This window comes from Mytilus trossulus, chromosome 6, assembly GCF_036588685.1.
Source record: "Mytilus trossulus isolate FHL-02 chromosome 6, PNRI_Mtr1.1.1.hap1, whole genome shotgun sequence".
NCBI lineage: Eukaryota > Metazoa > Mollusca > Bivalvia > Mytilida > Mytilidae > Mytilus > Mytilus trossulus.
Genome location: NC_086378.1, coordinates 5813185 through 5825229, shown reverse-complemented (window position 1 = coordinate 5825229; position 12045 = coordinate 5813185). Strand labels below are relative to the sequence as shown.

Sequence of the window (12045 nt, the reverse complement as noted above, 5' to 3'; positions counted from 1 at the left end):
AATCTAATGTAAAAAAAATTATGTGCAAGTCAGACTAAATATAAAATCAGATTGGTGAAAAATAAATCCATGAAATGTATTGTGTACCATAATATAACCATATATATGTTCTGCTAATTTTCAAAATTTACCTATAAACAAACCCCTTATTTTTAATCTTTTTACTTGCAATAGTAATTGATTTTGAAGGGGAGATAACTATTTGGGAATGCTAAACATTTGATGCCCCATTGTTACCACTTAACACAATGGTTAATAATATACACATCACAAGAAAGGAATTTATTGACTAGAATGAAAATTGAATAACAGATCATTGTATACAATTAAACTTTGCATCAAATACGTTCTTTGCTCGTTGTTGAAGGCCGTACGGTGACCTATAGTTGTTAATATCTGTGTCATTTTGGTCTCTTGTGGACAGTTGTCTCATTGGCAATCATACCACATCTTCTTTTTTATATCTTAAATATATTTCATGTTTTAAAAGGAAAAAATACAGATTTTTTGTGTGTGTATTACAGCTCCAGATATTTCCATTGGAAACTAGGACTCTATGCCATATTATCAGTGTTGATTGTAGTGTTACCATTCTATATTGCTTATTTCATCATTTGTAATTTAAGATTTGGTAAGTAAAAGTGCTTACACATTTGATTGATGAATGCTTGATAGATAGTTAGTTGGGTTCCTGGGGGAAAAATATCAAAATGAGAATATGGACTCTTAGAAAATCTATTAGAGTACTGTTTTGGTGGGTATCAATTTTTGTGGATTGAAGAAAATTTACAATTTGGTGGAAATTTCGTTTTGCCAAAGCCCATAAAAAACTTGAAATTCGTTGAATATTTGAATTTGTGGTTAACCTGTAACTGATAAACTCCAGAGAATTGGTATTCAACAAATAATAAAGAATCCACAGTATATGTATTGAGAAATACTGGAATGGATATAGAATGTTATCCTTATGTGTTTATCTGTATTGGATTGTACTTTATGTAGAATAGAGCCGTGGTGTAGTGGTTAGTGTATCGGACTACTAACACAATGGTTCCTGGTTCGATTCCCGTTTGGGATGAAAATTTCAGGAACTCAATTTTCGGCTCTCCGTTGACACCATTTGCGATTATGGTCTTGAGGAAACGATGATAGTCCGTCGGACGGGGACGATAAATGGCTGACCCGTGTGAAGAGAGAGCCACATCTCTTGCACGCTAAAGACACCCTTGTAGATTTCGAAAAAGAGTAGGCTAATATGCCGCTACAAGGCAGCACTCGCACCCGCAAAGTGGAGAGGGATTAATATAAGTTGCAAAACTTGTTTCCCAATCCACTATAAATAAATATGTTTAAACTAATTCCTCAGAAGATAAACTAATCATATTTTCTTCTACTTCTAGTACACAATTTTGTTCATTTTTTTAGCTCACGCATAAGTGTGTTACTTTTATATTAGTAATATTTCACCACTGTGCTAATGTTATGAAAATCAAACCAGCTCTGTACATTTGACTGAAATATTTAGATATTTTTTTAAACTTTTTAATATAATTTTTTTTTGTTATTTGGGGCGACAGGAGGGGACAAAATAATTTGTCTTAAAAAATAGAAAAATCAGATTGAAGAGATTTTAGTTTGTATTTCCAGACCTATATATAGTAAGAGTGCTAAGATGGTTACAACAAAAGTGAATTAAATTTGTTACTATATATTGCTATTTTGTGCATTTTTCCTTTGATCTTTTTTTGTGATAATTTTTCATATCATGCTACTTGCTTGAGATTGAAAATTATCGCTAGAAACTAAGGAAACAGGTGGCGTTGATAATGAAATTGACATGAAATTTACAAAGCTCTCATAGGTAAAATAGTAATAAACAGATAATCATTATTCATCTCAACTCTATTGCTTTTCTCACTTTAACCACTGGCTGGCTCAAACGAGATAATCAATCTCGTTGAGATGATCCATGATAATCTATAAATATATTGAATATGCACAATATACCATTCTAAACAACTATTCATACCTGCCAACTTTTCAAAATGCCCATGGAGGTTTTGCTTGCAAGATGGCTGTCATAGTCCTTAAAACCCTTTAAGGGGGCCTTCAAATACGTTTTAATGTTGTTTTTTTGCTTCTTCATACTTTTTTTAAGCCTAATGGCATTGTAAAATTAACTGTTTTGATTAAAATTGGGGACAAAAATGCTCTTTGAAAATTTCAATTTGGGAGCCTCCATGGGGGAAATCCCCCGCAAATAGTGACAGTTGGCAGGTATGACTATTAATTGAACCTGTATCACATTATGATATCTTTTTTTCAGTGCCTCAGAAACAACACGTGAGAGTACTATTGACATTTGCTGTTTGGTGTATATCTACTTATTTCTTTTGGAAGATTGGGGATCCATTTCCTATTCTCAGTCCTAAACATGGTAAGTTTGCTTTTAAAAAGAAAATCGTTAATGCTTGTACCAAGTCAGGATTATGTAGTTGTTTTTCTGTTGATAGATTGGTTGACAAAGCCTCAAGTTTGACTTTGTCAGTTATTATTGACTTCTACCTTTATAAATTTACCTTCAAGTTTGATTTATTTGGTTATTCAGTAGACTCCACCTAGTCGGCAAAACCAATATATGATTTTTTCTTTAATACAAAATCTCAACATCAAAATAATAGGTGTACTATAAATTTGATAACAAATTATGCAGTTCATATAATCATCACAGGAATTTCCAATAAAACCATATTGTACTTTTCAAACTCAAATTCAAATCTTTATTGCCCTCAAACTACATATTTATAGTATGTGATACAACAATACAAAATGAAAATAAAAAATAACAACAAGATCATTAATATACACAATAAAAATAAATATTTTAAGAGTCCCTTGTCCTCAGTATATGAAAGACATTTTCTTTCCAAGAGATTTAAAAAACATGAAAGTTCTTGTTAAAATATTTATTAATGATTATCATGGTGAATCATTCATGCCCTATGCAACACATGGCACTGAGGGGAGTTGTAAGTGATGGTGAATCAGAAATTTACAATGACATTTATTTTATTTGACAGGAATATTTGACATCGAGCAGTGTATAGGAAGAATAGGTGTGATTGGTGTGACTATCATGGCTCTGTTATCAGGATTTGGTGCTGTCAATTATCCATATACATCTATGTTTGTTTTTATAAGGTAAATTATCCATATACATCTATGTTTGTCTTCATAAGGTAAAACATAAAAGATTACTAGTAAATGTAAACAAGTCAACAATCTAACAATGCAAGACAACAAATATAGTTCACTAAAGATGGGCCATGAAAAAAACCAGTGTTTTTAAACAAGTCAAAATTTTATACAACTGAACTATTTTGTAATGTTTTCTTAATATTCAAATTTTGAAAGTTTTATTCCTAAAAGTTTAATGTGATCTTATTCATTTGTTTCTAAAATTTCTATAAGTTTAAAAAAAATTCTGTATGAAAAAAAATCATTGCTATCACTGATTAGAAAAAAAATCATTTGTGCATGTACATACTATGGTGGTTGGATGCGGCCATTTCCCCTTTCATGTTTCACATTTTCTCCTTTCACTTTTCTAATGAAAAATCAGGAAATGGAGAAATTAGGAAATCTGGAAATTGAGAAATCAAGAAATCAAGAAATTGAGAAAGCGAAATTGAGAAATTCAGTTTGCGATTTTGCTTAGTGTTTATGCTTTCTTAATTTCTTGATTTCTTAATTTCCCAATTTCTAGATTTCCCTTATTCTCTATTTCCCAATTTCTCAATTTCTTGTTTTCGCTTTCTTGCTTTATCGATTTTCCGATTTCCGGTTTGCAAAGTAAAAAGAGAAAACACTAAAATGCGACAAGATGAAATAGCCTAATCCAGTCACCATACAGTACATTGCTGCAATGTTTTTCTATTGTCAGGGATGTTAAGGACAGTGATATACAAAGTATAGAGAAAAGACTGATGCAGACCATGGATATGATCCTGATGAAAAAGAAAAGGTAGGAAATATTGGAAGTGATATTATCTGGAGAGTGCAGAGATATTTCTACCAGTTTTTATTAGTAATATGTTGTATGTTTAAAAGAAAAATTTTATGGATCTCATTACATTTATAAATTTCCTGTTTACAAAACTTTGAATTTTTCGAAATACGAAGGATTTTCTTATCCCTGGCACAAATTTTTGGAATTTGGGATCCTCAATGCTCTTCAACTTTGTACTTGTTTGGGTTTATAAATATTTTGATATGAGCGCCACTGATGAGTCTTATGCGGACAAAACGCTCGTCTGGCATACTGAATTATAATCCTGGTACCTTTGATGACTACTTTACAAAGCTAGAATAAAACTGTCCTATGCATAATTTGTATTCATTTGTAAAGAACAAGGTACATAAAAAAAATACAAAAACATGGGATATGATTCCAAATGAGACATTTATTCATCAAAAGAATGAATATTGTAGAGGCAAACAATCATTTTTACTTAAGGTTGAATACAACACTAAAGGGAGATAACTCTGTAAACTTTAATCATTTTTAATAATTTGTATTCATTTGTAAAGAACAAGGTACATAAAAAAAATACATAAACATGGGATATGATTCCAAATGAGACATTTATTCATCAAAAGAATGAATAATGTAGAGGCAAACAATCATTTTTACTTAAGGTTGAATACAACACTACAGGGAGATAACTCTGTAAAAATCAGTTGAACACTTTAATCACATACTATTTTTAAGGAAATATTAGGCTTCTCAATATCAAACTGATACATATCCAATTAAATTTTATGATAAAATAGTGGTTCAAGATTTTTAAAGATATTTTTTGTCAAAGGGTCAAATTAAATATTTTGTCAAAATTTTATGAAAATTAAACAAGCCAAATTAATTTTAGTCAAGGTATTTTGTACCACCTTCCAACGATTTATTTCTTACTGTGAGAATTTTTTCCTATGAAATTTATAGGCTATTTTTAACCTTCTTTAATCAAATATGTTATAAATAATATACCTTTGTGTGCCTCTTTTGGAGTAAAATGAGGTAGAAAATTTCAGATATTTGCTGAAAATTCGGATTAGTGGACGTATTTGTCAGCCTGACTAAAATGCATAACTTTTTTGTTTTAAAAGAAAAACACAAGCTGTTTTTGTTAAATTATTTATAAGTTCTCTTTTATATGAGTATCCTATAAATTTATGAATGTATAATATACTTAGGCATGCAGTATGTTGGCGAGACAGAGCAGCCATTTAACAAACGCATGAATGGTCATCGAAGTGACTACACTTGCAAGCCCGACCTACCCGTAAGTCGTCATTTGAGATCACCTGGACACAAACAAGCTGATCTCAAAAACCTTACCATTACGATCATAGACCACAACGAGTGTTGGTCGAAGGTCGACAGAGTCGCTCGGGAAAGATTTTGGATAAGAAAGTTACGGACAGTCTCCCCAGAGGGCATAAATGAAAAAACATAGAACGAGTCCCTCATTTTCCTGTGACCACCTGTTTCAAACAACGCCGGATTTAGTACTGGCTTTACAGTTCGAAATTATTTTTAAAATAACCGTTTAAATTACAGGTTTTCATTGATTCGGGATGATGTATAAGTATGTTGCCACGTTCAATTATTTTACCTCATTATACAAAACTTATTTTATCAATCACTATTAGACTGATATTCGTTTGGAAGGCTTTTATATGAAGTTTCCGTTGTAATTTCCCTACCGTTGTCTAATTTATACCATCCTGGATCGGTAAGGACATTTTTGATTATTTTGATTTTTTGTTTGAGGACTGCCCTCAATGCAGTTATTACATCTCAACTGTCACATCCTTTGGAAATCTAAAGTTGTGCCATTTCACAACGTAAATAACTATTTTTATTTTTGGCATATTTCTGTAGTCTTTGCGGTGTTTTTGGAAATTTTAAAATTGTTCCAGCGTTCGCTTAAATTGTATAAATCAAGATTTTGATAGAGCCTCAATATGAATTGACAAGATTCATTTGACATCGTGCTATTATTGAAGAAGGATATCTGTTATCTGAAATATCTAATATTTGTATATTTTATAGTTATTTTATGGTGATGTTGTACCCTTTTTGACTTGTTATATAATATACTTAGAAGACATATAAGTAAATTATCATTAACATTCATCCAAATCTATCTAAATATGTTATTGAAAATAGTTAAAGCATGTCATTTATTCTGTTTGCTACTTTATGCCAGGGTGAAATATTTGTCATAAAGGGCCAACCCGTGGTAAAATCACGATATATTTCTTAAATAAATAAAAGGTAAGGACCGATTTTGGCCTCAAATTTCAGATTCATATGACGAAAGATTTTGACCACTTTTTAAACACTTTAAAAGTGCCTATTTCATTTGATTCAATTAATTTATGTGGAAGATTTTAACTAATTTAGTCATTTAAAATGTTCCAATTCAAGCTTAAATATGAAAAATCTACCAAATATGCCGAAAAGTGTCACTTTTCCTACGTTTTTTTAGTCAAAAATGAAAGTGGGCCGCATCCGTGTTCATCCTCAACCTTTATATATGTTATGTATAATAATCAAATACAACTAACATTTCAATATTTTGGATGAACACGAATGCGGCCACTTTCGTTTTACACGGAAACCGTCTAAAATTTAACTAAAAAGCTAGAATTATGAAGATTTTAGTAATTTAGCATGACTTATTGGTGCTAGTACCTGATATATGTGCATTGTATTGTCAAAAACAGTCCATATCATAATGTAGCAGAATCATTCTACTGTCCATTAGATAACTAAAACTTTACATTTCAACAATTTTGTAAAACTGCTATATTTTGGGGCCAAAAAGGGGTCTTACTGGACCTACTTCTTTATCAGATGTTCATGAATGAAGAAAAAATGCCATTTTTGCTGTATATTCATCAAATTTTAAAAAAATGCATCATTGACTTTTTCATGAAATTAGGTACAAATAATCTTCATATGTAATCAAACCAAATGACATTAAAGAGGGGTCTATAAACTCGTTTAAAAACTAAATCAGTTTGAATGATAAAAATCAGTCAAAAAAAGCATCTTTTCCCAGTATGTCACAGTTTGACGTCCTGAAAATAACATTTTACTTAAGGTAACACGATACCGAATGGCATATCTCCCGATTTCCAAACTTTTTGGCACACGTGTTCTTTTTATCGAGTTACATCGGAATATGTAATAAAAAATGGGGGTCACCATTTTTGTTTTCTTGGTATTTTCATAAGAAAACGTCAGTTCTGGCGTGAATTTTACCTAGTTATATAGGGGAAATGCCCTTTTTTCGGCTTTCCTTTTTATATTTTCCAATGAATGGCTATGTTCTAATATACGGAGAAAAACAAAAAACTAACACAATATCCAGAATTGCATACTGAATCCATACACGTATAGAAACTCATAGGTCACCATCCTTGTTTTTGAGATAAATGGCTTCAAAGTAGATTGATACCCTTAGAAATGGACCGAAAATGTGGGACGTTGTTGAATGCAGAATGTAACGTTCAGAGATGATCAGAGATATAGAAAAAAAAAATATGTGTCCGGATCTGAATGGTGTTTATTTTATTTTCATTTCCGCTGTCTGGTTTCGTAAATTTCCTAGTAATGCCCGTAATGCAATTTGCATTTTGCTGATATAATCAATTTCTTCCTGCATCTGGAAATTTCACTCACATGAATTAACATTATTAATCTCGTCTGATTTTTACACCAAACGATCTTGAACTGGTTGGTTCCACGGGAATCTTATATACGATAATAGTTCATGCATAAATCACCGGAGTTTGGTACACGTTAAGTATACGCAAATTTTTAAAATAAGATTATTCACATAATATCTTTATTCTAAAATTTCATTAAAATCATGAAAAATACCTTCATATTTTTGTAAAGTTCATGTGAAATTAACATGAAAAATTTCACGTGTGATTCCTTTGAACTACTGAGGTTTTAACTCCATCATTTAAGACAATGATGGTGTCGTTGCTTCATCCATGTAGAAATATAGTACTTTAAAACAAGAATGTGTCCAAAGTACACGAATGCCCCACTCGCACTATAATTTTCCATGTTCAATGGACCATGAAATTGGATAAAAAATATAATTAGGCATTAAAATTAGAAAGATAATATCATAAGGAACATGGGTACTAAGTTTCAAGTTGATTGGATTTCAACTTCATCAAAAACTACCTTGACCAAAAACTTAACCTGAAACATGCACTTTTCATTTTCTATGTTCAGTGGACCGTGAAATTGGGGTCAAAAGTTTAATTTGGTTTAAAAATTAGAAGGATCATATAAGGAACATGTGTACTAAGTTTCAAGTTGATTGGACTTCAACTTCATCAAAAACTACCTTGACCAAAAACTTTAACCTGAAACATGCACTTTCATTTTCTATGTTCAGTGGACCGTGAAATTGGGGTCAAAAGTTTCGTTTGGTTTAAAAATTAGAAAGATCATATCATAAGGAATATGTGTACTAAGTTTCAAGTTGATTGGACTTCAACTTCATCAAAAACTACCTTGACCAAAAACTTTAACCTGAAGCGGGACAGACGGACGAACGGAAAGATAGACAGACGGACGAACGAACAGACAGACGGACGAACGGACGCACAGACCAGAAAACATAATGCCCCTCTACTATCGTACTAGGTGGGGCATAAAAATAATTTTAGAATTTAGAATTATTAATTTAGAATTAGAATTGCTCGGTTTTTTATGGTTGTTTAACGTTCAGTGGCGAATAGTTCATGCATGTTCGGAACGATACAATACAAGTTTGGAAACAGTTGTTAAAATAAAAGACACATTTGATGCATCAGTCAAAAAAGGTTTAAGATTCTGTAAGTTGTGAATATTGTGAGGAAAAATCATGATCCTGATAAAATACACATTCTTAAAAAAAAACTCAAAGAAAAATTCAAAATTTAAAAGTCACTTATCAAATGACGAATACATATAAAAAAATGATAAACAGCCGTCATTTTCTTGACTTGCTATATACATTAATTTAGTGTTGTCTGCGAGTTGTAAATGTATGAGTTGGTTGCTCAGCAAGTGGGACAAACCTTGCATGCAAACTGTATTCAAAATTTCACAACGTTCAACAGTGTCATTTGTTGAAAATTATTTACGAAACAAATCTTGCATTCTTTATAAGTAAAACAAACTGCAAAGACGAAATATACGAAATATAAAAGTTCCAGCTTAAAATGCCACACGTAGGAGATGTAAGTCGGAGTCTGTGTGCCTTTCATATTTTTAAAAACGCCTTATCCAGCAACCTGTCATGAACAAAAAATGACGAAAATCCAGACAATATGTGCACCTTTAATATGAGTAGTAATACCATGTACATAATTTAAACCTGACGCAAAAAGACTGTATTCCAAAAAAAGCCGTATAAAGCCTATATACGCCAAGTGCGGGTTTGGCGGTAGAACAGACACGGATGAAACAATATGGTGACATACGTATTTTTGAATATGCAGTTCATATAACGGAATGGTAATTTAAAGATCTAAAATGAAACATAACGACGTAGTAAGGTAACCTTTCCGTCATTTTGTCTTTGGTGGAAAGTTGATTAATTGGCAATTTCAACGCACCTCCTTATTTCATTATGATTAAAATTTTCTCTAGAAGAACAGATTTTTAAAAGATTGTAGGACTTTAACATTGTTTAACACATATGTACAAGGAGACTGAAATATTTTCCAATTTAGGGGACCAACGTTTACTAAAACAACAAATTAGAAAAAAAAGATATTCGTCTAATTACAATAAGTCACAATTTGCTTGATGTCTTTGGTTTTGATGTCGTTAAATACATACCCCATATCTCTATTTATCATTCTGACAGCCAACTGTTGTACAACTATTTTTTGTTGTTTTATTTGTACTTGTACTGTTACAAATAAAGTCTCATGCTACCCCACTTTCATAATTAGCAAGTAGTAACGTAGATATTTCGAATGGCGTAAATATTCGTAAACTTTGTCAATTTCTTTGAAATTTAGAGGCAATGATTTAAATTTTAACAAATGAAGTTTCAAGTGACGAATGTTAAAGAAAATTTGGACTGACACTGAAAAATGAGGGTATATATATTATGCTGTCTGTCCCGTGTAGACTTAGTCTATACTATTACAAAGCTAGCACTTTATTTTTTAAATGTTTCCGAAACTATATCGGATTTACTCTGTACAGACCAATGAGATTGTTTACACTTGGAATGTTTTTCTGCAAAATAACCAAGTTAAACCCCTTTTTTTCATTCTATACTAACAAACTATTTTCTGTATATATATATGAGTTTCAAAGTCTGCTTGTATTGTGCTTTTTACGCCTTATTCTATCCGTATTCTCATCCAGATAAATTTCCTTTTTTCATTTTGCCCTAGCATATTCACACGAATTGATAGTTGGACAACTCCCCGTTTTTTCACACATCATCCTAAGTTTCTTTAGATATAAGATTTCTATTTTCAAAACAAAATTTCGTGGGAATACGGCGTGCATCATGCAAAAGTATTTATTGCATAAATAAACTAAGAATAAAATAAAAGTGATAAAACTCAGTCTATAATTTTGTATAAGAACATAATTATAAAGATAAATCGTGCAGATGCTTAAATATTAAAGAACCAGAATATAAATAAAAGTAAAGTAATACATTTTTTAAATGGTTAACAATGAGCAGAAAAATTGCCGGAAAACGATAAAGCAATTGTTCATCTATCATCACCATTGGAAAGTTTGTTAACCGTAACGTATTGCATTAAAACTCTCGGCAAATATTACCGTTTAAAATGTCACATAGTTATCAAAAAAATATTTTTTATTATTATTTAATCACTTTGTGATTGCAGTCAGAACCTGCTGCATTGACTTGTAAGTGTGAACGTTATTCGATAACGTCAGGAACGATAACTCGTGGCGTAACGTCATTCGGTATCGTGTTACCTTAAGCAACGTCATTACCTTCCCTGTAACTGTAACATATGACCTTAACAGAAACGATTTTAACTGACCCATCAAGCTTTTAGTAGAACTAAACTTTAACTTTACTGAAGCTTCAAATATACAATGCCAAAACTCAGGAGCAAAAGTTGCAAATGAATGCTACTAGATAGAAACTGCTGACAACAATTGTGCAAACACAAACCACACACATCCACTAAAACAATTGATCTATGTGAACAAATAATAACATATCTAAAAAACTGTGAATGAAAATGCAATAATAACAAACTATTTTACTCCTTCTAATGAGGACAAAATAGCTCAATTTTTATAGTAACAAAATCACAAATAAACCATTTCTGAAATATGAATGGAAGATAATTCAACTCACAATTTCAATTGAGTATTGATAAATGCCATAAGAATTCCAACAAGCTTAGAATCTTGATAGTTTCTGTAACAAGCAAAATTTGATGAATAAAATTATAATATAGTTAAATAAAAGAATCCCATCATAATTTAAAACTACTAATTGAAAGTATTCTGTATTATTTTACATGGTAACAACTTTATTATCTAGAATTGCCATAGCCAAGAGAGAAAGTTTAAAGCAGGCCAGTTTAACCAAGAATCAAGGAGGATTCTGGGGAATGTTGAGGAATGTTGGATCAAGCTCAGGATCAACAGAAAGTATCCTAAAACTCTATATATTTTATAGCTGATTCCAGTAGCTTTATGTAGGTCTTCTACGAATGTTTTAATTTGTGTTCTGTATCTTGTATTGTCACTGAAACAAATAAGTTTAAATATCTTTTATTTTGTCTATGTCCTAGTATTTTGTAGTTTATAAAAAAGACAGTCTTTAAAAGGTTTAATTTGGCAATGTTGCTGGAATCACTTATTCTGGGTTGTTTTTATTTAAGCAAATTATTTTTTTTCTTTGAACTTTACACTGTTTCAAGTTGGACAACACTTAAGGGCATATTCCTACCAAT

The 12045-nt window shown here is 31.2% G+C and overlaps 1 protein-coding gene across 2 annotated transcripts in view; it reads left to right on the top strand.

Annotated features, from left to right (window-relative positions):
• The window catches only part of LOC134720654 (Golgi pH regulator-like), a 28319-nt gene that overhangs the window by 4573 nt on the left and 11701 nt on the right, over positions 1 to 12045 (top strand). The window contains exons 4-9 of one of the 2 annotated variants that reach the window (XM_063583044.1): positions 525 to 631; positions 2327 to 2437; positions 3081 to 3163; positions 3202 to 3239; positions 3944 to 4024; positions 11631 to 11740. In XM_063583044.1, coding sequence (XP_063439114.1) covers positions 525 to 631; positions 2327 to 2437; positions 3081 to 3163; positions 3202 to 3239; positions 3944 to 4024; positions 11631 to 11740 — 530 coding nt within the window. Of the gene's footprint in view, positions 1 to 524; positions 632 to 2326; positions 2438 to 3080; positions 3240 to 3943; positions 4025 to 11630; positions 11741 to 12045 lie in introns of both variants that reach the window. The other variant, XM_063583043.1, reaches the window with a different exon arrangement.